General features: G+C 43.7%; 5 protein-coding genes across 12 annotated transcripts; 2 read left to right on the forward strand and 3 right to left on the reverse strand.

The window, feature by feature from the left end:
• Positions 1–1,882: 1,882 nt before the first annotated feature.
• On the reverse strand, positions 1,883–13,588 carry LOC117640346 (protein Star). Of its 3 annotated transcripts, none has more exons than XM_034376794.1 (7): positions 13,469–13,588; positions 4,883–4,927; positions 4,709–4,804; positions 4,429–4,610; positions 4,143–4,337; positions 3,850–4,059; positions 1,883–3,754 (listed from the first exon to the last, which is right to left on the reverse strand). In XM_034376794.1, the coding sequence occupies exons 2-7, from the start codon at positions 4,917–4,919 to the stop codon at positions 3,614–3,616; spliced, it is 861 nt and encodes a 286-aa protein (XP_034232685.1). In that variant the 5' UTR covers positions 4,920–4,927; positions 13,469–13,588; the 3' UTR covers positions 1,883–3,613. The 3 variants fall into 3 exon arrangements, with proteins under 3 accessions (XP_034232685.1, XP_034232684.1, XP_034232686.1); XM_034376793.1 differs by lacking the exon at positions 13,469–13,588 and adding an exon at positions 7,484–7,643; XM_034376795.1 differs by lacking the exon at positions 13,469–13,588 and adding an exon at positions 5,031–5,224.
• LOC117640347 (R3H domain-containing protein 4-like) lies at positions 5,378–7,432 on the reverse strand. The gene has a single exon (XM_034376796.1). It carries the CDS (start codon positions 6,938–6,940, stop codon positions 6,131–6,133), a length of 810 nt encoding a protein of 269 aa, XP_034232687.1. The 5' UTR covers positions 6,941–7,432; the 3' UTR covers positions 5,378–6,130.
• LOC117640343 (AFG3-like protein 2) lies at positions 7,916–12,669 on the forward strand. The gene is made up of 14 exons (XM_034376784.1): positions 7,916–8,229; positions 8,631–8,815; positions 8,889–9,074; positions 9,151–9,235; positions 9,331–9,493; positions 9,581–9,707; positions 9,789–9,907; positions 9,986–10,107; positions 10,194–10,344; positions 10,465–10,692; positions 10,799–11,025; positions 11,112–11,312; positions 11,392–11,586; positions 11,677–12,669. Exons 1-14 carry the CDS (start codon positions 8,143–8,145, stop codon positions 11,914–11,916), a joined length of 2,316 nt encoding a protein of 771 aa, XP_034232675.1. The 5' UTR covers positions 7,916–8,142; the 3' UTR covers positions 11,917–12,669.
• Positions 13,236–14,868, forward strand: LOC117640345. Its single transcript, XM_034376792.1, has 6 exons — positions 13,236–13,447; positions 13,543–13,767; positions 13,849–14,126; positions 14,228–14,365; positions 14,440–14,616; positions 14,685–14,868. Exons 1-6 carry the CDS (start codon positions 13,420–13,422, stop codon positions 14,754–14,756), a joined length of 918 nt encoding a protein of 305 aa, XP_034232683.1. The 5' UTR covers positions 13,236–13,419; the 3' UTR covers positions 14,757–14,868.
• An 844-nt stretch (positions 14,869–15,712) lies between these two features.
• Positions 15,713–23,310, reverse strand: LOC117640344 (RNA-binding protein Nova-1). Of its 6 annotated transcripts, none has more exons than XM_034376786.1 (9): positions 23,140–23,308; positions 21,239–21,391; positions 20,924–21,099; positions 20,688–20,841; positions 20,375–20,602; positions 20,188–20,288; positions 19,802–20,097; positions 19,543–19,705; positions 15,713–19,310 (listed from the first exon to the last, which is right to left on the reverse strand). In XM_034376786.1, the coding sequence occupies exons 1-9, from the start codon at positions 23,279–23,281 to the stop codon at positions 19,044–19,046; spliced, it is 1,680 nt and encodes a 559-aa protein (XP_034232677.1). In that variant the 5' UTR covers positions 23,282–23,308; the 3' UTR covers positions 15,713–19,043. The 6 variants fall into 6 exon arrangements, with proteins under 6 accessions (XP_034232677.1, XP_034232676.1, XP_034232681.1 ...); XM_034376785.1 differs by having other exon boundaries at positions 19,543–19,708; XM_034376790.1 differs by lacking the exon at positions 23,140–23,308 and adding an exon at positions 22,590–23,039 and having other exon boundaries at positions 19,543–19,708.
• Between the last annotated feature and the right edge of the window lie 3,010 nt (positions 23,311–26,320).

Consider the following 26,320-nt stretch of genomic DNA (forward strand, 5'->3'; position numbering starts at 1 on the left):
TGCTTGTGTATCGGCGCTCCGTCCCTCTCCCTCTATCGTGCGAGAGAGAGAGCGGCAAAGCACTTTTCGGAACCAGCCGCGTTTAATCTCAGCACCTATAATTTGCCTGGGTTTCTGCGACGAGGGAACACCTCAACACTCATGGACGCACCGCGCATTGCGTCCATGAGTAAGCACTCGGCCGCATCCTCGGCGGTGCAGCGGTGCACAGTGGGCCAGAGGACCGGTGGAGGCGGCCAAAACTCGAGACGCTTTATGAGCTCCAGAGTCGCTAAATGGGACTCGAATTGAACGTGTTCAACGTGCTCGTTCAAAGAGCAATCCGTTGGTGGGGTCACACGTTCGGTTCGAGTCCTGTTGAGCGACTCTGGAGCTCAAAACGCGTCTGGAGTTTTGGCCGCCTCCACCGGTCTTCTGGCCCGCTGTGCGGTGCAGTGGCGCGCAGAGACGGCCAGCTTATCACTGGTGGCGACGGCGCCCAGGGAATGGGGTGGCGTCCCCGTCTCTCCATGTCCCTGACTTGACATCCCTATGCATTGGTCTTATGACCTGCAGATTGCAAACGTGCGGACCATGCACATCTAAAATCGGAAGACAGTGAAGGCGGTAACACAAAGCGTCTTGAAGCGGGGGTCATTTTTGAGCAGCTTCTGTCCTCCGGCGCCTTTGTCAATAGTATCATTGTTGGGCTTTGGGATATCTCCCGTGCGAGAGGCGCTGCTCTTCACGGTCGAGGTTGTCGGGCAGGCGCGGGCAGGCGCCAGTCTGCAGGCGCAGCCTGGTTCGGAACACTGCTCTCTCGCACTCATCGGGGCGTTGGAGTGCGAGAGAGACAGCGACAGCACCACTGTTCGGACTCGATCCGCCGCCCGGTGCAGGCGCACTGGCATTTATTGAGAGGACTGACCGAAGATCGAAGATCGAAGCACGCTCCAAATACTACTTATCAGCGTTTTATCTGTGTGCGTGCGCGGGCGGGCCGCCAGCACTACATCGGCTGGGCAACACCAACACACGCACGCCGCGTGGTCCACAGCCCAGCCAGCCCGGCGCGGATGCTGCTCGCCTGGGCCGCGGCCCGAATCCGAGGGAAGTCCCGCCCGTCCGTCTCTCGCATCCAAGCACGCCCCATGAGTGCGAGAGAGACACCTCGTCCTTCCCTGTCTCAGTGTGCTGGTGCGAGGACGAGTGCACCGGAGTGTACCGAACGCACTCTGGGGAGCAGCTTGCAGAGTTCACACGCATCCCCCTCTTTCTCTGCCTAACCGCCGCTGCCCTCAAACGAGTCCTATGAGGACCGAATCGCTCAGAATGAGTCCAGAGGTCCCCGGGCGCCCAGAGGGGGAATTCCCTTCGTTTTTTGGAGGGGTTGCCGAAATACAGCGCTCCGGGCAGAAGACAAGAGGTACCGCTGTCGTCGTCGTCTCCCTCGCACCCGGGACGCCCCTTGAGCGCGCGAGAGGCAGAGTGACGAGGCCTTCACCTCCGTGGAAATGCACCGTCCGGATTAATCGGTGGGGTTCCGCTCGCGAGGCGTGGCGAGGCGGAAGGCGGAATGGAACGAGAAGGGAGTGGCGAGGCATCGACAAGGAGAAGGAACACGCCACCGATAAGCAGGGGCCACTTCAACGAGCTGACGATGCGGATAGCTCTGTCTCTGTCGCACTCGTGGGGCGACCCGTATAGGGGTCCGTGAGCCGGAGAGAGAGAGACAGCGACGAAGCGGTCCTGCGGAATCAGACGGTCCTCGAAGAGAGGGCAGCTACCGAACCCGCACGATGAGGCAGCACTTGTGTGGCCACAACGTGGTGGCCGCCGAGAGGGATGTCAACACAGCATGCAATGCCCTGTTGCACTCAGGAAAGAAGAGAAAAAGCAAGTCTTTTCATTCTTTTGAATATAGTTTGAAAATTTAATGCAACAATCGTAAATACATTACAAGTAATTAAATATAAATTTGAATGGTTTCTCATCACATGATTTTAGCTTGAATTGGTTAGAGATGGGACTCAAAGTTTTCAAGCAGCATTTGTGCCAATAAACAATGGCACCAGAAGCCCTACCTTCAACTCAATTGAAGTTGCAACTACATTAATAGTTCTTTGATTTTCATCACTCAGATCTTACACAGCAAAAACTGCCCAGGTAAAAACAAGTTTCATATTTTTAACAACATTGGATAAAAATCCAGAATACATAAAACTTTACTTTGGTTTAGTACAGACAGTAAAACATTAGGTGTTAATAATACTAGGTAGTTACAATAAAATGTAGATTTATTTAACAAGTCTGTAGTAAGTCGTTAAGATGGATTCAAACTTTGATCAAAATAATTTCAAGAGGGAAATTTGTGATAGAATAGTTTGTCTGTTAATAAGTATCAAAATTACCCCGAATCCATGTCAGCCTTTCCTAGTATTGGTAGCACCAAGTTTTCCTTGGAACAATCACAAAATGACTACATCTAAACAGTTATAGAATATATCAAACAGTTGCTTTAAAACAGTCTTTTCCTTTGGTGAAAGACCTGACACTGGCATAGAGGCCATAGGGAGCTTAACGAATGTAGGAATCACACAATAGGTGTTGACATTTGAACATTAACAGAAAAAAAGACAGTACAAAAATCTACTTACTTTATGGACTGAGCTAAAGTTTGTCAGTAAAATGTTTGGTCAGACCAAGGACAGCTACTCTCAAATAAGTTTTAAAAATAATATCTGTCTATGTCTCATAAGCCTCCGCGATGAAACAGTAGGAACAAAGCAAGTCACAGAATGAAAGCACCCTTCTTCTGATTACAGAACAAAACAATCAAAATACATAGCACTTAAGGTGCTCTCACACTAGCCTTGCAATTAGCTCATAAAAATAATTCTCAAAATTTTGTAATGCAGACTGCTTAGAACGACTTTCAGCAAATTACAGTGCTTCTCAACAAACCAAACACCCGCTTCATCACATACGCCCATGTTAGGAGGAACCCCCATAAATTTGAGCTCCACTGCTAAAACTATGGCAGATTTTGAGTATGTTTATCACAACAACAAATATTTGTGAAAATACAATGGTAGTTAATTCATTAATATCCATAATCACAAGATAAAGTTGATTGAATAAATTCTACTCATGGGACAGAATGGCACATTTTGTACCCTACAGTCTATGGAAAAAGATTACAGTAAGAACAAAAGAAGATGACTGACCAAGCAGACAATATAAAGCTCTAAAATAAAGCAAAGAGAAAGTGCGGGTGGCTAACAATGGTAATGATTCAAAATGACTAAGGAGTAGACATTTCCCCCACAAAAATGACACATTGACAGCAGACCAGCAAAGTTGACCAGAGCAGCAATATTAATCAGAGTAGACTAATTAATAATGAATCAATAATATTAAAGTACGTATATACACATTTAAGCATTGCAAATTGATTGTGCTCTGTGATTTTATAGCAGCTTTCACATCTAAAATTTAAATTAAAAAAACAACACAACCATTGAGCAACGGTGCATTGAGATGGGGATGCCAGCATAGCCATCACAAAAATACAAGTCTTTCCAAATTTGGAATGGGAGAGTGGAGGGCAGCTTTAACAACAAATTTTCTTATATTAATCTTTGACAAAAATAAAGTCATTAGCCAGATTGTTGGAATGAATAACCGTGTCCACAACTCTGTAACCTAAACTTTCCATATAGTTCTGTAAAGCATCTTTTCCTTCTGGCCCATGAATGAATTCTACAGATAGAACCTGCAATCAGAACATTTAATTACAAACATAACACTTACAGGTTCAAGGTTTTTTTTTTAAATCAATAATTGCAGTGTTAATCATCTAGATCTTACCTTAATATTTACTTTAGACCATGGTATTGTTTTAAGTACATCCAATTCGGCACCTTCCACATCTAAACTGAAATAGTCAATTGTTGTCTTGTCAAGTGCAAGCAAAAATGAGTACAGCGGAAAGCACTGCACGTCAACAAAGCCCGATTGTGAATGGCCAGCGGGGTATTCAGAAACTTGACCCATGTTAAAATTCTGCTTGAAAGATACCTGCAAAGAAAAATAGTCCTTAGTAGACAGGGGTGATAGACACTCTCACATCTCAAAACCTAAAATGAAGTATGAATACTCACAACAGAAGGGTAAGGCTTCAAGGAGAGGCATGCTGGAGAGAGCCAGGCTTTCCTGTGTTTGTGGACCATTGCAGCATAGTTGCTGGGATCTCCTTCAATAAGCAGGCCTGTCCAACCTAAGTACCTTTCAAAGTAAAGCGTGTTTGATCGTATTTCCCCATCAAGAGCACCACACTCAATAAAGAAACCATTGCGCTAAAAGTGAAGAGAATTAACAATTGTAAATATTTTTTTAATTGGGGTAAAATTTAATTTTAAATTGCATTGCATCATCCATAACACCCACCTTATATTTCAGTAGTTTTTTAATAGTTTGTGCTTGTCCCATACTAGTGTCAAACTCCTCTGGATCTGTAAGATTTAGGGGCACACTTGCTGGAGGTGGAGGTTTAAGATACACAGCACGGATCTTGGCTATGAGGCGATCATCATCTTGTGAAATTGATTTTCCATTCAACCCATCATTATCTGCACAGAAAAACAATAAAAATTTAAAATAAATTTTCTCAAAAGCAGAAAGTTACGATAGTTAAAGTTAAATGAAAACAAGCATATACTGTTGTTACCTATTATAATACTATGGAATACAGGTACAGGCGGGCTAGACCCACGGTGGTATATCATGATGAAACAAACGAGGAGGAAGAGAAGAAGGAGAATTCCTGCAGACAGCAAAAATTTAACTGGTAAAATATATTTTCCAGTGGATGAAATTACTAACAGTACACAGGCACGTCTACCTTTGGTTTTGCCCAGTCTCCATACTGATAATTCCATTCTTCAGCCTGAAATCAAACGCAAATCATGAACATCCTCACATTCACTTTCATCACAATTATTACTGAGGGAGTCTTTAATCTACTGAGATGTAATTGAAAGGGGACTTAATTATTGGCAGGTAGGCTACAGGTCTAAGCGGCTCAAGCCGCGCATGACGGCCTCTTTCGTCATTTGTGCCGGGCCTTCTTGGTTGCTCCTTCCTAGACTGTACTGCAGCCATGTGCCTTGACTTATCAGTCCAGGCACTTCCTGTCCCTATCATGCTTAAAAAAAAAAAAAAACTCTCTCCAAAAGATTGTTTTATGGGTACATATATTAACTTTCTTTTCCAGTTCTAAGAGGCAAGGTCTAACACTTACTCATCATAAATCAATGTGATCTTGAAGAAATGAGGAGTGGTTTTGGTCCAGTAAATGGTTCACTCATGGCTCAGGTGATGATTAATAATAACAGAGTTATGAAGATTTTCTCATTTTATTCGATTTACATTGTAAGTACACAAAAGATGTAAATCATGTCTCCATGATTTTAGAGCTAATGGATTAACATCCATTCAGACCAATTTGCACCAAAAAAGCTGCATGGTAGAAAAACCCTAAAAAACAAACAAAATGCAGGCCAAGCCTTGACCACCCATTTTGAAAACAGTAGTAGTGGTTGGTTATTGACACAAAGACAAAAAGGAAAAAAAAACCTAACAAATATTTTTTTAAAAAGTCAGACTCAATTGTACAGAAACAGGGATTACCCTTCATAACATTGGAAAAGTGATTCAACCCTGTTGAATACAAGTCTACCAAAACAGATTTTTTATGACAAATCAGTGAGGTCACCAGAGCAAAATTAAACCATTGAAAACCAAGCTGTTGCCTGTACTTGAAATTTTACCAAAACATTTTTGGATGTACAGTGCTCTTCCACAACTGAATTAAACTGAAGAAACCACTGCCAATCTTTGACAGTACAAAAACCTAGAATGTAGCGAGACTAAGGAGATCTTTCCTGAGCAAAATAACAACAAAAATTAAATTAACATAACATAATTATTGTTTTCAAGCCAACAACACTAATTATTATTATCAAAGGTATTTAACCTTCGGTCAATGTTTGATTTCGTTAACATGCAAGCATTACAGGGGAAAAACAGAACAAAAATTCATGTCACATTGTAGGTAATTCATCAATCATAAGACAAAAAAGTTATCAATTTAAGCTTCACATTTTAACACGTCTTTGGTCACACCAAGATAATCTCCCAATGACAATGCAGGAACTCTGAAATCGAGGTGTGGATTAATTACTTTGACAAATCTTCCCGGTGATGTGCCCTTGGTATCAACACTGTGTGATAACAGTTGATGATACTGAGAAATGGCATGCAGCATTAGGCGCTCATAACTAGACATGTTCTCAGACACAAAAATTTCCAGGGGATTTTCAACGAAGAAAGTAGTCACTCTCTCTTCCAGATAACTAAGCAGTCCCAGAGGAACTTTGCTTTTCCGTAGAAAAGAGCGAAGATTACGATCCATGTTTTGAAATGCGTCTTCCCCTGAAAGCACCTCTCCCTTATTATCTCTCTTGCGTTGAACCTTTCCTCTGTTGCCGAACTGCATCAAAAGACATTGCTGAGCTTCCTCGCTGCTTTCAATGAATTCATTCCACATAGCCATGGAGACGTTGTCTTTCAATAGATGAGCAAACTGAGAGTCATTGTGCGGGACAAGATCCGTGATGGATACTTCACCAAACTCATCCTCTTCTACCAGCGTCATAAGGGTGCAACTATCTTGGTACCTGCGGGATTTCTTCTTGCCCAGAACCTTGCGCAGGCGGAAGAAATTGGTCGGGATGGGAGGGACACGCGACTTGGTACCCTTTGAGTGGTGAACAACAGGCGGGGCAACAGGGGGAGGCAATTCGTCTTCGCTCGGAGGCTCAGAGGGAATGTGAAGACTTTCGGCTGAAGAGGCGTTAAAAAGCCCCTTGACTGGATCTTCCTTGGAAATCAGCCCCATCGTTACAGAAAACAAACAACGAAGACAGTAGTAGCAGTAGACAAGATGTCAGCTGTGGTCCCTCTTCAAAGTCTTGCGTTTAGCTCCCTTTGCTTTGTGTTTATCGATGCAATGGCTAGGTTCGATGGAAAGCAAAACTCTTCTCGGTCTCTTGTTCACTTTGAAGGACGCGATGCATCAACAAAATAAGAGGAGATCGTTGAAAACGGGCGAAATGTTAGAGGAATGATAAACACAGTTCGACCTCCAACACATTAGACAGCACAGGCAACTTGAAAAAGTAACAAGAGTAAACGACTTACTTGCGTGTAAATCGATACTTTATGCTGCTGTGACACTAAAAATGTATTAAGGTAGGCGCCAGTAAGTATTATTTTTACATATGATAAAGGCACAGCGGCGAACGACAAACCTCTAAACAAGGAAAGTTGGGAACTTTCGTTCAAAGATTGGCAATGCCGTCCGAAACCTCATTTCGGCAAAAAGTTTCTGCGGTCGCAGCATTTTTCACGTTTCAGCGTTGAATTAAGTCGGTTTTCTCACCTGTATGAGTGTTGCAGTCAGGTCCTTCGCCATCAGCACAAATCCTTCAAAAACACACAAAGTTGTTTGATTTTTGAGGGCCGTTCATTTGACAAGCATCTCCTCGCATGCATGCCGACCACTATGTCACGTGACCTTGCACTGCCGTCGTCTGCTGCAGCGGAGAACAGTTGACTGTTGTTACCGTGGAGCGCGTAGTTCAAATGTGTGCGCAATCAGGACAGACAGGCATCCCGACAGTTTAAACTTTCAACGCTTTCAATAAGCACAGGAGCATCAGTAGGGTAACGTTTCAATGAAAGCCATTGACAGACAAACTGCTTCATAATAACCAGGAAGAAAAACTTGAGAAAAAAACAACAGGACCCCCACCCCAGGGCGTACCAACTTTTCAAAGTGAAACTCAGTCAGACTCACTCTCTTGCAACGTTACTTGGTACTTGATGGCCAACAGTTCCAGTGTCTGATCATAGAAGTACCGATTCCTAAGAATTTATCGTCAGTCACGACATCCCTTGACTTAGACGAGGCATTTTGACAAAAAGAATCAAGAAGGCGTTGAGAGAGAGGGGGGCTGAAGACAGAAGTTTCGTGACGTAATCCAAGAGGTCCTGGGCAACACTTTAAAAGCATAGAGAATTTCGCCATTAGCGTTCGCAATGGCTCACCGATTGTTATCATACAATCGTAAATATCAAAATGTGCTATGGAAGAGTCTGTGTAAGGGTTCTCCCGAAAATGTCTGGGTATGTATAAGGAATGGCATCCTTTCTAAGTGCCACTTTGTGTTCAACCCGTCGTCATTTTCTAGGTTATGTATTACATTATATTTATTGCAGTTTTGAGTTAGATTTGACTATAATGAGAGAAAGTGTGAAAAATCTGATCTGCTCAATGCTCCTATCTGAGGTGTTGTCTGATCACCCTACCAGGCTATTGCCCTAACTTACATAATCATCATGGTGCAATAGTTACAGTTTATGTTTCCCCTGAAAACATTTTTGATGTAACAACAGTTGTACTATTCGTTGCACTGATTCACTGTCAGTCTACCAATCGTTCTGGTTTTCAACCTTTCTTTTTGTGCGAAAGGTGACCTATTGCATCATTTCTGCTGACATGAACTCATTCTTGTTTTCATTTTTAGATGCAACGCCAGTTGGGAACCTTTCGAGGTCTCCGATCAACTTCGCCAGTACTTAATGATATACTCGAACGAATCCTAAGCCTATTTAATGAACCTCAACTTCCTTCAGCTTTAAATATGAGTGCTGATAATTCCAAACCACGGAAGAAATCAGGGAAGGAATGGCCAAAACTAAATTTGAACCCGTAAGTCTTGCTTAACGCCCCTTCAGTTCTTATTACCGTTTCCTGGGTCTCTTTATCCATCGTTTTTTTACAGCCTCAACAAAAAAGAGACAGGAAGTGGTGGAAGTGGTGGGAACGAAGGCGATTCTCAAAAACCTAACCCAGACTTTGACAAACTTGCCTTGATAGGTGGAGGTTTGGTTGCTGCCTTTGCAGCTTACTCATATCTAGTATTCTCAAGAAGTGGTGAGGAAATTACTTGGAAGGACTTTTTGAATAAGTAAGTTGTCGAGAGCTTTTTACTTTCATTAGTGAACCTTACAGATAATGCTTATATAATATTGTTTCTTTTTCAGTTACTTGAGCAAGGGTACAGTAGAAAGACTAGAAGTAGTTAACAAGAAATTTGTTCGTGTGATTTCAACTGGGGGTGTAAGTGCTGTAAGTGTCTAGTTGTTAATTTATATATTTATTGTAAATACAATATTTTATATCATAGTCATGTGAATTATTATTATCATGACTCTAACTTTCAGCCTGTTTACTTCAACATTGGAAGTGTAGATTCTTTTGAAAGAAGCTTAGAAAATGCACAAGTGGAAATGAATCTGGATCCTCAGCATTATGTACCGGTAGTGTACACATCTGAAGTGGAAGTTTTAAGAATTGTCCAGGCACTCCCCACCCTACTCATGATTGGTTTGTTCTTTCCATTCAGTTTCTGTTATTCAAATTTTGAAGACTATGCCACAATTTGTTCATAAATTGATGTTGTTCCATTGCCAGGTTTCATCTTTGTGCTCTACCGTAAGTCAATGGGAATGATGAGCCAGGGTGGCCGTGGCCTTTTCAACAGTGTAACAAATACCAAAGCCAAGTTGGTCAACCCAAAAGATATTGGAGTTCAATTCAAGTAAGCAAACTACTGTATGGTAACAATTCCAAAACATCAGATTTCTTCAAATCTTATCTTACCTTTTCTTTACCCATCAAGGGATGTTGCAGGGTGTGAGGAAGCCAAAATAGAAATCATGGAGTTTGTGAACTTCCTTAAAAACCCTGATCAGTATCTTAATCTTGGAGCCAAAATACCAAAGGGAGCCATCCTCACTGGTGAGATAGCACTTCCTGTCATTTAAGTACTACCCCATTTTCTGAAGTCACTTCTATATTGCTTTATGATTTCAACAGGGCCACCTGGAACTGGTAAAACTCTGCTAGCTAAGGCTACAGCTGGTGAAGCCAATGTTCCATTTATATCTGTATCGGGCTCTGAATTCCAAGAACTGTTTGTTGGTGTTGGTCCATCGAGGGTATGTTTGTTTGATAATTAAATTATTGTGGAAAATTTTGTTTCTCTTCAGTTTGGTCTGTTACTGACATACTCTGTATTTCACAGGTTCGAGACATGTTTAAGCTTGCCCGAGATAAAGCTCCATGCATTTTGTTTATTGATGAAATTGACGCTGTTGGAAGGAAGCGCTCCCAGCGAGGCTTTGGGCATTCAGAACAAGAAAATACTCTGAATCAGCTTCTTGTTGAAATGGATGGTAAGTGTGTCGATCACAGTTTTATTTGGATGTCCAAGTATTGACTTTGAATGTTTTAGAGATATTTAGAGCAGTCTGCAGCAGAACAGCAGGATATTTACCAATTTTATTTATTTGTAGGTTTTAACACATCTTCAAATGTAGTTGTATTAGCTGCTACCAACCGTATTGACATGTTGGACAGTGCTTTGCTCAGACCAGGGAGGTTTGATCGTCAAATTTATGTTCCAAAGCCTGACATCAAGGGAAGGTCATCTATTTTCAAAGTTCATCTTGCCATGTTGAAAACATCCTTGGACAAGGATGAACTGTCCCGAAAAATGGCTGCCATGACTCCTGGATTCACAGGTCAGTAATTTCATTATTACCAAGGTAATGGTCTGGTTGTCCCTTTTCCTTTTAAGATTGAACTTTGTTGATGTACTGTATTTAAATTGTAAATTCATTTTTACAGGAGCTGATATTGCCAATGTCTGCAATGAGGCGGCTCTCATTGCTGCACGTAGCCTTGGTGAAGATATCACTATCAAAAACTTTGAAGCAGCCATTGAAAGAGTCATTGCTGGATTGGAGAGGAAAACTGTAGTATTACAACCAGAAGAGAAGAAAATTGTAGCATATCATGAAGCCGGTCATGCCATAGCTGGTTGGTTCCTTAAAAACACAGAACCTTTAGTCAAAGTAAGTGGTGAAAGAAGAATTTTTGTTAAAGTGTTGTTTTGTGGTTCCTTGTTTGTAGCTTTTCTTTGGTGTTCTTTGTTTCTTAGGTTTCTATTATTCCTAGAGGCCAAGCCCTTGGTTATGCCCAAGTCCTTCCTAGGGAAATGTTCCTTCAAACCAAAGAAGACATTTTTGATAAAATGTGCCAGTTGTTGGGAGGCAGGGTATCAGAAGAAATATTCTTTAACCGCATAACAACTGGTGCTCAGGATGATCTGAGAAAGATAACTCAAATTGCTTATGCTCAGGTAAAATAAATATATTTATATATAAATTTATTTGAAGGGATGTATTTCATATTTTAAAACTGTTACTTGTGTTACCAAGGTAATGGAGTGGGGAATGAATGAAAAGGTTGGTAATGTCAGTTTCCAAATGCCTCGAGAGGGTGATTATATGTCAGAAAAACCCTACTCAGAGAGCACAGCACAGTTAATAGACACAGAGGTTCGTCAGATTATTCAAAAAGCTCATGAAGCAACAAAGCAAATCCTTACAAAACACAAGGCCGATGTGGAAAAGGTATTACATCAATTTTTAAAAACCTCAGTGGGATTTTCTAAAGGTACATTTAATCAATTTTAATGCGCCTTTCTTGTTTTTGTTCTTTAGGTTGCTGAATTTTTATTGAAACAGGAGGTGTTGAGTAGAGATGATATGATCAACCTTGTTGGCAAAAGGCCTTTTGCTGAAAAGACAACTTATGAAGAATTTGTTGAAGGTACTGGTTCATTAGAAGAAAATACTGAGATTCCAATCGGACTGAAGCAGTGGAACAAGAAGGCTGAAGGAAAAGATGCATCAGGAAAAGATGCACCAGGAAAAGATGCATCACCGCCTGAAAAACGTTGAACCTTAATCTTTTGTTATGAAAGTGTGCGACTGTGTGAGGGAAAGTGTATGTAAGTGTGTTTATGAATGTTTCTATGTATGAATTTGCTTGTGTGTAAGTGTGTGAGTGAGACAATGTTCAAGAGAGTAAATTATGATTCATTTTAGATGATTATTGTAAAATGGCATGTGACACTAAATTATGTATTTGCATTTTCTAAGTCTATTTGATTGGGATATTGCTATTGCTCAGGGCCTGTCAGAGATACCCATGTAAAGCAATAATTTAAATCAAGTGTCATTCTTTGAACAAATGAAGTTCACTTTAGCTGATTTTGGCATATGCATGTAGCTTGGAATTCCTTGTTTTAGTTTTGCACATGCTCTTTCCTTTTTCGGAATATTGAGCGGCACCTTGGTTTTGTTTATAATACTTGAGTCTCAAGGTTTTGTTGCACATTTATGCAAACACAAGAAAATAAAAGTTGCATTTTTAATGCTTGCTGTGGAGCAGATTATCTTTTATTTGATGTTGACTTTCTTGTTAAATGTTGAGACTCGTGATTGGTGGCTGTGGTTTCCATCGCAGTTTGGTATTCTCTTAAGAGCTGACGTAGCAGATGTCCTTCTCTCTGACCTCTTGTTGCATAGTATGTATTTCTTCTATTGTCATTGCTTTGGGCGCAGGAGCAATAGTGATTGATCTTGTGAGTATTGTTAGATTTTTTTTTCTTTTTATTTCGAATTTGCCAATAAAAGAGGAACTGTTAATTATTCTTTGTGTGTTCATACTGTATCAATGATCCTTCGCCACGTCGGGTATCGGCAGCAATCGCAGAGCGGCAGAGCCATTCCCTCAGTGCCTGTTCCTGAGATTTGCTCCAGTCAACATGGGACCACATGCGCGTTGCGCGAGGTCGATGAAAAAGAGATCTCTCTCTCCCCAATCAACGTCAATTTTTCGACCAGTAGTTCATCGTCTGGACGGTCTGTTTCGAAGTCAATGTGATAAATCCGAATCCTAACTGAGGTCATCAAAAAGATCCAATAACCGAATGAGACCTAAGGGAATGACCACCAGTGTACAGTACACACAGGGCGGGAAGATGGATTCCGTTGCTTCCACGGTACCCCGTAGTTATACATCGTCGCACCCCACATGTCCAATTTTACAACAAAAAGATTATATAGAAGCGGGAAGTAAAAACCACAGGTGTTGAAAAGAGGCGAACCACCGATTTCCCCCCATTCTTTACCGAACACCGGGAAAGACTCGACAGTGATCGATTTAAAAACAGTGGTGCCCTGGCAGCGCCACCTGCTGGGCCGGTGGCCAAAACACGAATCAACGGCAGTCGGCACGGCAGTCGTCTGGAGACCGGAAAGGACGAGGGTCAGGAGTGAACAACGTCAAATCCCACCCAACTGACGCGACGATTCGGTCAACGCTACATCGAGCTCTTCAGACAAAGTCCTGCCGACCCTCACCATCCTATTTTGTTCCAATCCCTTCCAACCAGCGCGATGGACAGAAGACATGGTCCACTGAGGAGTAAGTTGCCGTGAAACTCACCCTGCCTCATTGATCCGCTTGTCACCTGTTGCACACCTTTGAATGGGACCTTGTTTTGATCCGTCCAATTCCAGGCTACCGCTCGGTTGACAACTGGCCCTCGCTCGGGCCTGTGACGACTGGTAGGCGGCCGAGTCCGTGGCTCACGTTGCCTCTGCAACTGAGTGCCTCTGCAACTGCAACGACTTCGCTTGGCACCGCATCATCTTCCATGAGGACCAAGACCCAGCGAGCAGGCAGAGCGGGGCACGCCCGGCACTACGGACACCGTTCTACTGGGGCAGGGGCCTCCCGCTATGGTGCGTTGCCTGCCTCCACACACTCACTCAAATTCTTACCTTACCTTGTACCATGGTCAATTCACTTATTTCACTTATCAGGCGATTCTGCATCTGCGTTTGATCTGGGAACATTTCACTTTCGTCAGTTCTCTGATGACAGTGGGTTTTCTAGCTGTGGCTCTAGTGCCTCTAGTGTTGCTGACGAATTCGAAACCCCTGGTCACCTGCTGTCTGTCTCAAAGACACCCATTTTCTCGGAGCGCCCCTCTAGGTGGAGTTCTGCGCAGGTTTGTGGCGCTCAATCTGACACAGTCGCTTCAGTCTTGGCAGCAGGTGTCTCCGACTCTGAGGAAACTGACCACTGCGAGTCCGATGATGTAAGTGTAGAGGGAATAAAATTTAATTTAAATCATACTTATTGTAAATTTTAATAGGTATTTTTCTGATTGTTTTTCTAATGTGATACTTTTACCATTAGGATTTTGATACCAACTTTATGGACAGAATGAAAAGTAACCGATTTTATAGCCCTTTATTGAAGACACATGCTTCTTGGCCACATGCATTGTCAAAATCACATCCTCCCGCAAAGAAAGAAGGAAAACACACCCTCAAAGTATGTACTGCTTCAAACTCACATCTGCAATGTCAATGAAATTAATTACAACTAATTAAAACAAATTGTTTCAGGAAAAAATGCAATATAATCTCTTTGGCCGTGACATTCTGGACCTTGGTACTAATTTGGTGACACAATTTCCCTTGAAAGCAACAGAGTTACCTGAGAAAAATTTGTCTTTGTTTCTTCAGAATAGGTCTCAGTACCATCGTTTAGGCAAATTTGGAACAGTTGAGAAGCTTCTCTTTGTGAGTACAACACTGGCTATATTTTCCCTTCACATCAAATTCTCTTGTCATGATTTTTTTTTCCACAGGCCAATTGTAAGGAGGAGTGTGGCTTTACCTACCCCATTCCGCCAGGTGAATATGGAGAAAGGCTTTCCTGATTTTAATCGTTATGTATGCTAGTAGTTTATTTTGACGAATGATCTGTGATAATTCAATATCTGTTCATTACCTAGTAAATTTGACAAGTGATTAAATTATCTTTTCAATAGACCTATGCTTTCCATATCCCTTGAAACCTGCAAACCAATAATAAAAATAAGGGTCTTATTTACAACACCATTTTTAACATTCTAATATATTTTATTGAGATTTCTTTATTATGAAACAATCTTTCATGTCATGCATGTAGAATAAATGGAACATCAGTGAACATGCTATTTTTCAGTAAACAGTAATCACCTCCTAATATAAGTCGCAGGGATAAGAAAGTCTTTCCCCTTACATAAACCTGAGATGTATCACCTTGCTAAATGTAGTCACAACACAATTTAGCATTGCCAATAACATTTTAATGGAAACCCATCCACACTTCGACTTTGAAATAGCACGCCACAATGGAGTGTGGAAAGCAATAAAAGCAGTGAACTAATTAAAATATCAAGTCTGGCAGTCATCATGGAACTTTCATGTGCCACAATTTTATCAAAATGAACATTTACAGCACTCAACCGAACTGCATTTGATTAGTGACAACTTGATCAGCTACACTTGCTACATTGAATGTCACGGAACAAAACAAATGAGAATCATTGTAAAAACTACCTTTACAAAGTTTCATGATTAAGAGGAACTTGTGATGATTAACATGTTCTATTCAAGGACTGGCTTAAAATTATTTCAGTGGAATTAATGAATATTTGACAGCATGAGTAGCGTGGCGACAATGGAAATTTTTTAATGAACATATGGCACGCAACACACCCGAATTAATGTAAATATCAGTACATAAAATGCCAACTACAAATGTTCAAAGCTGTATGTTGAAATATCTGACGTTTTTGTTTGGTTGTTTCTTTTTTCCAATCAGATCTTCACTGAATGATGACATTCAATATAGTTTTAAACAAAAGTACTTTATGAAGAAAATGAATAGGGTGGAAATGTTAGAACATGTTATGTAATGGTGAGCAAGATATTAACAACTCAATTTGAGCCAAGGAAAATGCAAATGAATACATAGCAAGGTGCTACAGTGGTAAGAAGACACTTGTTAGTACCTCGATCAATCACATTTTGCTGCCATATGCAACATCACTTTCTTTAGCACTACAAACTGTAACCATTACAGAAATAAGAACTGAACCTTGAAATCTCTCACAATGTTACCAACAACAAATACTCTAAATAGTAATGGACAAAAATAGAACATCTATGTATCTATTCACACAAGTGGTAGTGGTGGTAACTCAACAAATGATTCTGATGGCCAGTCTTGTTACCCATGAGATGATGGTGACTGGACTTAGTCCTTAAAACAAATGCAGTGCTCCTACATTTATGATACATACCATCACATTTGTAAATGCTTTCGTGATCACATACAAAATTTCAAAGAAAACAATGAAAAATAATGTATATTAAGTAAGAGCCAACACCACCATACATCTTATCTTCCATTTAAAAAAATAATGAAGAGCTACATCATTAAACAAAGTAATGAACAAACAATTATTTTGAGTTTTTTTAACAGGTAAGCCACTCAAAGTGGGACTAGTCATGGTTTTATTGATGCTGCCCAATCTAACCAACATGCTGGGTCGGTAGCATTTGTCATTTAACTTGAAATTAATAGCAGGATATTAAATGTATTCTATGAACACAAAAACACTTCACAACCCAAAATGAAAACGATTGCGCAAACATGAAAAACAAAACTGCTGGTGAAGAAACAAGAACATTTTTGAAAGGAATATGAAGACAAACATTGATGATGCCATATTTATGTTAAACTAATGGAAGTTAAATCATCAGCAGAAAATTATGCACATGCAAATCACATATCAAATATCAACTCTTCAATGAGCAGAAGAGGCAATAAGAAATTAGGTAAAATTAAAGAGAAACTCAGTCAAGTAAATGACAGGAGTACAAGAGTAAGTGGGTGTAGTCATAAGGACAAAGATACAATCAACTGGATAAAGCATTATCACAAGCTGAAACTGTCTGATGGGCATAACATGTCTCATTATAACATCATTTTAAAACAAAACAAAAAAGGAAAACAAACAATCATTTGGCCAAAACATGAAACTGGGATGAAAATAAACAACAAATTTGTAGAAACAATTCAAGGAGGCAAACAACCTGAAGTTCTTTAACAGTTTGCTTCCTTCTTTCCTTCAGTCAATTCAATCCTTTTCAATATCACGTTAAATGTCCTCATAAGAACAGCTAGCCAGTGTACCCACCAAACCAGAACTGAAGAAATTCTAGAAAGCATTAAGTAAACCCCTCCCAAAATAGCACATACAGTTTACAGCCATATTGTTTTAAAATTTCTGTTGGTTGCGATTCACATCCATGAAGTGTACAGATAAAAATATTCTTTACATTTCAGGAAACAAACGAAACTTCAATTTCCTTTTTTTTCTTTTTCCAAAAAGAAAAATGCCAACATAGGATGTAAAATGTAAAGGTGAACATCAGTACAAAAGTTCAAGGCAACAATATCAATTTCGTATTGAAGTTCAATGATCAACAACATGTGAGTACTCAATCTTGATTTGAGTGCTTAAATGAACAAATATTTGGCATTTGGCACATGGTGCCAAAATTGCACATGTGATGTACATATATAAAGAATATATACACATACAAAGGCTGAAATCTGAATATTTACAATGATTGTTTACTACAATGGAAACAAAAAACATCTAACTAGTGATGAATAAGGCTTTGACAGCCTACAGTCCACATGACTGCCAATTGACTGACTTGTACATTGCTGACTACAATTCTGACTGAAATGCACGCTGGCTTGCTCTCACATACTGTAGAGCAATTACAAACAAAACAACCCAAAATAATAAGCCACTTGAAGTCATTATGAGAAAGAAAACATACCCACTGAGTTCAAAATTGAGCTACAATAAACACATACAAACATATGCACATGCACTCACCCACTCACACAAAAACAAAAGTATTTGCAACAAAGGATGATAAAAAGCTTTCAAAAATACAGTATAGCATGAAACATGAATTGATGTTGCCCCAGTGGCCTCGTCAAGCCCTTACGGAATATGTTCTCCGTATTTTGACCATGTGGGGTGCCTGAGACTGATGATGATACTTTCCATGCTACTATGATACATGAATTTAACTCTTAGTCACAGCTTTATTCAGGTACATGTGCTGCAACATTTAACATGGGCTGAGTTATTCTTATGAAATCACAACACTTTTTTTATCATAGTTAAAGTACAAAATAACCAGGAAATATATATAAAAAGAAATATGATAAATTGAAATAATTAGGCCAGAAAGGCAAAATGAAGATGCAATTCAGCACCAGACACCACCACTAAAGAATAAATAAATAAACTTAAACTTTTAAAGTTATGAAAACAGAAAACTCTTCATGCTCGACATGATAAATTAAATGATAAGGTAACATTTGAATCATTGAGCAGACGTCACACATATGCAGGTCAAAGAGGATGCCAATGTTTTGGGACTGATTGATGGAAAGGACTAGTGGTCCAATATGGCTTGAGCATCTTCAAAATTACCTCATCTATAAATCTACCTCTCTTTCATTTTTGTAAAAATTTCTGCCCAGTTTCACTGTCCTGCAATGCCATATGCTTTACAAAGAATATGACCAAAACCAACAATAAACAATTTTTATAGCTGAACTATGTGCATTTATATGTCAACAAAACTAACTATTACGCACAGCTCTTCTTGGATGAAAGAGGTAAAATGCTGTGTTCAACACAACTTTTACCCTAAGCTCTCACATCTTAATCTATGACTAAGTTAATCGTTTTCTCTGTAAGTTACTGTAATCTTAAGGGTGACCAATGATTTAAGATAAAATTAAGTGGATCACCTTTAAACGTAACCCCAAGAACATGATAAACAAATTTAATGAAGAAGACCTCTAGCAAAAGCAAAGTAGATAAAAAAATGATTGTCGAAACATAGCACAACTAACAGAGAGCGCCTAAACCATAAATTCTCAAAATTTCTTTAACTAAACACTAATTTTAACAACATACCAGAAAACTCTTCAAAACATTTGAGAAATAACAGCTAAATGTTCTTTATGATTTTTTTTTAGAAAACAAATAATTTTATGAAAACAAACATAAATGAAAAAAAAATGTTTGAGCATAATATCAACAATTGAAACAGAGCATAGGTTCACTTTACTGCCTTAATTAGTTAACTAGTAGGCCTCCAATCTGATTTTGACGGGCGCGTTTGGCCTCCTCTTCACTGACACGCTGCTCTATGAGGTACTGTGCAGTTTGGATAGCATTTGGCATGCCTGAAATTGTCACAATGCGATTTCTGGTTCCTGGAGCATACTGGCCTTTCTTTGAGATCTGTATCGATGCTCCACTAAGGTGTTGGATTTCCACTAGTGACCTACCCCCAAACCCCAGTATGGCCCCAACAATCAACTCAGGAATCTCAATATCGACCTGAAACAACATAAATTCTTTTAACTCTAGTTTGGGGGCATTTAGGTTTTCTTTCTTTCAGTTTTTAATGTTTTTTTCTTTTTTCTTTTCTGTTTAAAGGCACAGAACCAATATTGTTTGTTTTGATATTTTCCTCGGCGTATTTTAGCCTATCCAGTGATACATCTTAAACTGTACTGTATTGTATATATGATGGATTAATAAATGAATGAATGAATGATTCAATGCATACCTTCCGACCATCCTTTGGATCTGCTGGGGTAGGACTGTGTTCAAGAGATTGTCCACTGGTACCCAGTCCAAATGAGTTATTGTTAAGTGACGTAGAAAGGGCAGAATGAGCTGGGCTGCGGAGGAACATGTCAAATCCTCCGACATCACCTGCATCACCAAACCTACTAGACAAGAAGAAAAACAAAAGTAAGTTAATTAATAATTAAGGGTCAACATAGACAACAGTTTCAAAATTTTATTTCAGAATGCAGACTCACTCTTTGACATTTGTGCGGGGAGTACTGGCAGCAGGCCCTAGCCCAGTAATAGTGCCAATGGGTCCAAACACACCGCTATCACGGCCGCTGGCGAGGCTTGGTACCTGGGCAGGTGCAGAGTCCATTGGAACACCAAGATAGCTACCAGCAGGCAACCCTGTTGCCCGGTGCTGAACAGGGGCAGTTCCGGCAAGCCCCAACCCCATGCCAAGAATTCCATAACGTGCCAAAACGGCCATGGATGCAATAATTTCTGATGTTGCCAAATCAGAATATCCACTGGAGCGTAGTGTAACCTAGCAATAAAAATTTAAAAATTCAAGTAACATAAACCACAGCAAAAGAGGCACTTAAAAGAACCAACACTGTATGATTGATGAACTGACCTTAATGTGTTCCAGTAATTGAGACGTTAGGGCTGAACCAGTCGCTGAATTAGGAGCACTTAGGTTCAAACTGAGATTGATGCCATTTCCTAATGCATTTCCTATGATGAAACAAATTTACAAAAGATTATAGCATAACACTTACTTCAGAGAGGCAGGAAACAGGGGAGAAAATTAAATAGAGTACCTGAGGCAATTGAGTTTAAACTTGTAGTGGAATTGAAACCTGACTGTAGAGTCCCAGGCTGAGAAGGTGTATGTGTTGTGATGGCATAAGGAGAGCCACGAGGATTGAAATTGGCTACAGGGCCAGCAATATCAGCATAGCTCACATTTAAACAAGTACCACTGAGAGAATCCTCCATGACCTTTTGAAGAATCATCAAACATGCCTTCTGGTTCTGATCAAGTTCACCTGTAAAGATAGGAACATTATAAATTAGCATCAGTAAACAAAACAACTCAAACTAAAAAAAAAGATTGCTTTAAGGCCTACTGACCAATAACTGTAATGCAACGCTCTTGGAGAGAGACATCCTTTGCCTTCTGTGATATTTGAACATATGAGCCACTTTCTTCCTTAATTTGTTTGATGTAACTACCACCTTTTCCGATAATCATTCCCGCTGTACTGTTGGGGACTAAAATTTTAACCTGAAAGATAATTGAAACTTGGATGTGAATCACCTTCAAATTTGCCACAGGAGAACAAAACCATGATATATGAACCACATACCTGCTTTTCCCTCTCTTGGCTGATTTTGTTATCAAATGAGTCATTTTGTACAGGAGTATGAGTGGGAGTTGCTTTACTGAAGTCTGGCCTGTCTCGGATTTTTTCCATAATGAAAGTGAGCACTTCCATAATAGATTCTGCATTGCCTGATATTAAACAAACTCGCTCAGCAGTTCCTAAGAAACAAGGAATCATTTCAATAAACCAGAAGAAAAACATTAAGCTAAGCTTGATTTGAACACTTCATTCAACTTGACCGATCAATCACTACATTGAAAAGCATAAACTAACAGACGTCATGAGTAAATTCATTACCTGGGTAGAAGTCTCCAGCTTTTGACATTTTAACACGTGCTTTTGTGTCCTTCTGCAACTGCCCAATGGTTTCACCACCGATGCCAATGATGGCTCCAGCTGCCACACTTGGAACGAGAATTTTGAAGTGGTACACTCCATCATTGCTTCCTCCTGTTCAAACAAGTTTAGATATATGGTTGAAATAAACAGGAAAAGAAAAATGAAATTCTTCATGAGACAGAACACTGTCACCATGCTGTCACCAAAGAGAAAGAAACTCTGACAAAGAAATTAATAAGCAATGGAAAATTGCTCATTCACAGAAAGGACTTTAAAACCAATATGAAATTTAAGCTGCACTTCTTAGGAAAAGAATATCCCAAAAGAAAGCTAACTAGCCGACAACTGTTTCTGTCAATAATCACAATAAATTTGCTTCTTGTCTTCAATCTTCGACCACTAATCACCACACACTTTCATACCATTATGAAAACTGATGATAGTCATCACAAATATGTTCTTTGAACCACAACACTAGAGCTTCGTTGGAAATGGAGGAGTATGTTGCAGCAACTATGTCACTTGAATATCACACCAACACTGTCATCACTGAACACCAATGTTGTGTCACTCTGCAAATCCAGACACCACACATGGCAGGCATCACACAGGCCTGAATGAATCTGCTGCTTTCTTCTTGTCTTCAGAGTGTGCAGGTGGTGCTGGGGACCTCAGACCTCAGCAGTGTGGTGGTGGTGGGAGCAGGTGGAGGGGGAAGCCCTGAAGGACACCTTGTCCAGAACCATGTCCAAAAGATTCAGCTTCCCTGAGCCGTACGGGTACAGAGTATGGTGTGTCTACGTACCAAACTGCATAGGATGTTGCCACATACGCCAGGATGATAACATGTCGGCTCTTGTGTACACACTGATAGCAACAGCTGATCACTGGTCTTCACCAAAACTAGTCTTTATAATCACTCCACCAATCAGTGCAGTCATCAGTTACTGGCATGGCGACTCGACAGTCTGCACCATCAGCACTCCCCCAATTCCAACTTCATGCTCATGTGAACAGGGTCAAGTTCAAATGGATACTAAAGGCCTTCCATCAACACAATTACAAGATTAGGTTGACTTGTAGGAAAATTTTAAATGAAACAAGTGACCAAAACCGAATGAGACATAAATCTTATATGGAAGTTGGGTCTTGGATATTGAGTTGGCAAATGGGACAGATGCAAAGTAAGTCCATGGAGGAAATGTCTTGACCACACAAGCATTAACCTTGAAAATCACAGTCACGACCAGACGCGCCCTGCAAATAGCTGAACCAGCCACCCCAACGCCATTAAAAGAGCGATATGTACCTTGAAGCTTGATGAGCATCTTGGCTGAAAAGACGGACCCAAATTCACCATGTGTTGCACCCGTAGTCTGCAGCTAGCACATCGAAATGGACAACCTAACCTTACTTTCTCAGTGAGACCTTGAAGCCAAACGTGTTACCACGACTATCAACAATACTCAAACAATCGCAGCCGAAAGGGCCGTGCCTTGGGCCAGCCTCTGACTGAGGCAAATCCGGCCGACACGTCCAAAATCAACCCCGCAAACGGAATTGCGACACTGAAATGACAGCAGGTGCCACACAACACATCGATCTTTGAGCAGGCTGGTTCGTAACATGTCACTCGAAAACAAAAGCCTCTTGGCACTATTCGCACAGAGCAGTCTCCGAAGGATTAACCACGACAGCTCTCCAAAATTGTCACAAAATGCGAGCCGGCCTTGCAGCAGCCCGGGGCAGCAGCCCCCCTCGGGGTCCGCGGTGGGCCCCTCCGTTCCGTGGCACCTAGCTTATGTTTCGGCGCGCTTGCGCCCCGCACCGCGGCACCCGCTGGATTTTAAGGCTATTACCTGCACCGTAATGTGACCTCTTCGTCGTCCCATTTTCATCGTTTCCGTCCCACGGCCTTTTCTTGTTTTCCGGATTATCTGGGGACGGACACGTCTCCATTCCCGAATCCGCCGCCATCTTGGATTGCACTGCATACCACATAAAAAAGGCAGGCAGGCTTGGACGGCGCTGGCGGAGCGAAGCGGGGGGGAAGGGGGCGGGGGGCGGAGGGGGGTAGGGGCCCAGCAGCGGACCGAGCCGCGTCGCGCCGCGCCTTGCCGCGCGAGTGGAGAACGGGCACGGGCAGCACGGGCACGGGGAGCGAGACGGGGACGGGGAGCGACGGCACGGCCAACGCGGCGAACGGCGAGGCTATGCGCGGAACGGACTCGGACTCGCGAGGAGCGGGAAGCGAAGCAAGCGAAGAGGGGACCGCGGAGCTCGCGGAGCACGGCCAGGCCTTCAGGGCCTGCAGGGCCTTCAGGCGGGCCGAGGCGAGGCGGAGGCACAGCCGGCAGGGTCAGGGAGCGATGGCGCCGGGGAAGGCCGGGGAAGGCCGGGAGCCCAAGCCGAGGAGGGTGTCGCCGCGCCGGCGTCGCGGGGATCGCGGGTCGCGGTGACCGAGCTCTAGAGGGGCACAGCGTGGCACAGCGTACAGGCCGCACCAACACGAATGTCACACACTATCGTCTGTGCGGCCCGCCGGCCCCGCCGGCCCTGCCAGCCCTGCCAGCCCCGCGAGCCCCCACAGCCCCGGCGTGCGAGCGCGACATACGGCACGGGCCGCCCTCGGGCCGCCGGAAAAAATGGAAACCGAGCCGGGCCGAGCCGAGCCGACGCGTGCATTCCCTACTCCACCGTGGCGGCGTGGTGCAGGCCCGCACAGCCAGCACAGCGCGCACGATCGGCAGCGATAGCGACCATCGTTTGCAGCCCCGCGCGGCCCAGGGCGGCACGGGCCCCAGGCGCCACCCCCGCGCGGCCGGCCGGGGCCACCTGGGGCCTCGGGGCGAGCAGGGGTGGGCGGCGCGCAGCGGCACAGTTCTGGCGGCCACAAAAACACAAGAACGCACGCACACCCACGGCCGGGGCGAGGGTTCGATACCCGGCGAAGCGCGTGCCGCACAATGGGCCGCGTTGTTATGCTGCCGGCGTCGTGCACACCGTGCACACGATGATGGCGTGGGCGGGGTCAAGAAGTCCTTGGGGGCGGTCGGGCAGCCCGGCCCGCCCAGCCCGCCGTGACTGTCAAGACCCTACCAAGGCCGACGCGGCGGCACGGAGGGGCTTGCAGTGCGGGGAGCAGGAAAAGGAAGGGTCCTGCGCGCTGTCGCACTCACGCACGCGCGCTCTCAAGAGGGAGCAGCGGGAGGAAGACCGAAAAAGCAAAATTTGGTCGACGAATCCCTGGAAGTTGCGGACGTTGCCACTGTAAAGGACTCCGTGCCCGCTCCTCCCTCCAGAGAGCACCTTCCGTGGGCGACAGTGCGAAGCGTGCGAAGCCGAAGCGTGCACGCCATGCCGATTGGGCGAGCCCGGCGTGCCCGGCGTGCCCGGCGAACCGCCCCCAGCGGGCCCAGCCAAGGGCCCGGCCAAGGGCCCGGCGGCCGCAGTGGTCGAAGGCGGTCAGAGCGGCCACGCCACTGTCGCGCTGTCGTGCTGTTCGAGGGCGCAGGCGCACCGCTGCATCGGCAAAGTCGTTAGCTTGGACGGGCTGGGGGTCTCTCTCGCGCTCATGGAGTGGCCCGTGAGGGTGCGAGAGAGACAGAGCGCCGCTGCTGCCCCGGCCTGTGCGCCTGCAGTGCAGGCCAGCGCAGACTAGGGCTCGAACAAGTCCGCCCTGGAGGCGCCCGATGTGTCGGCGATAGGCAACCCGCACGCTCCGCTGCAGCCGGGCTGCCTACCTCGTTGTTGCAGGCGTTCTGTTGGTTCTGTCCGGCCCGCCACGCCGCCACCGCGCCCGGAGGCAGCTCTAGGCGGACTCTACTCGACTGGGAGCACGATTTCCCACCAGGTGGTCCCCAAACGCGTCGAATCAGACCGCCAGACACACGACACCGGGACCTTTATTCGAGCGAGGAATGTTTTGGTCTTGGATTCGAGTCCTCTAAACGTGTCCGCCGAATCTGGCCTCAGATTGAACGGCCTCGGCGTCATTCCGGATGCTTTTATCAATCAATTAAAGTGTGCAGCTTCTGTGTACACTTAGATAACGACTATGTGTAGCGGTTGTCCGCGACCAGTCCGTGCTCGGCACTGCAGACTGATTCCGAGAGGCGTTTTCGTCGCTCTGTTCCTCTCGCACCTGTACGGGACACCCCGTGAGTGCGAGAGGGACAGAGCGACGCAGACGACTCCCGGAATCAGTGTGCCGGCGGGGAGCACTCGAACGGCAAGCCGAGGCGGCTTATCTCGGTCGGGCGGCTCGTGCAGGGCACTGCCAATGGCACCGCGGACGAGCCGTTCCAAAGGGTCGCTCTGTCTCTCTCGCACCCCCTCGGCACGCCCCGCGAGTGCGACAGAGACAGAGCGACGGTGCGACTCTTCGGAGCCGCTCGGGAGGCACGTCGCCGGCGGGCGACCGCTTTCAGATGCAAAAGAAGCATTTACCGAGGGGAAAAAATGGGCCTGTTTCGGTGGGCGATGGACAGCAGTAGGAAAAGCCACGTGGAGAGCAGCGAGGCCGGAGGGGAACTCCGCCAGACCAATTAAGTTTTGGTGAGGCTGGGTTAGCCTGTGTCTCATAGACCACGCGGATTTCAACCGGGTTTCAACGAGGAACCCGCCAGAGATACTGCTCTGATTTGACAGTACAACCCGCACTTGATTGACGCACGGACAGCGCGGAGCGGAATAGGAGCAGTGGGGAGGGGTGACATTTGCTCAGGTGTGTTTGTTGCTGCGCCACGCGAGCCACACGTGTGCACACGTGCCCGCATGCATGTGGCGAAGGGCCGCGGCGGGGCTATTATTACCCGGGGAGGGACACGAAGGGACGCGAAAGGACCCGAAAGGACCCGAAAGGACCCGAAAGGACGCGCGGGGGAATCGTCGAATTGCAGTGGAGTAGCGTTTTCCAAGCAGAGACAAAGGCACCTGTCGCTCGCCGATGTTGTCTTCTCGGTTTTCAAAAGTTTCCAAGTCTTCAAGTTTCCGAAGTTCAAGGATTCCAAGGTTTTTTTCCGGGTTTGAGGCGGGAGG

Source organism: Thrips palmi, unplaced genomic scaffold (genome assembly GCF_012932325.1).
Source record: "Thrips palmi isolate BJ-2018 unplaced genomic scaffold, TpBJ-2018v1 HiC_scaffold_12, whole genome shotgun sequence".
Taxonomy (NCBI): domain Eukaryota; kingdom Metazoa; phylum Arthropoda; class Insecta; order Thysanoptera; family Thripidae; genus Thrips; species Thrips palmi.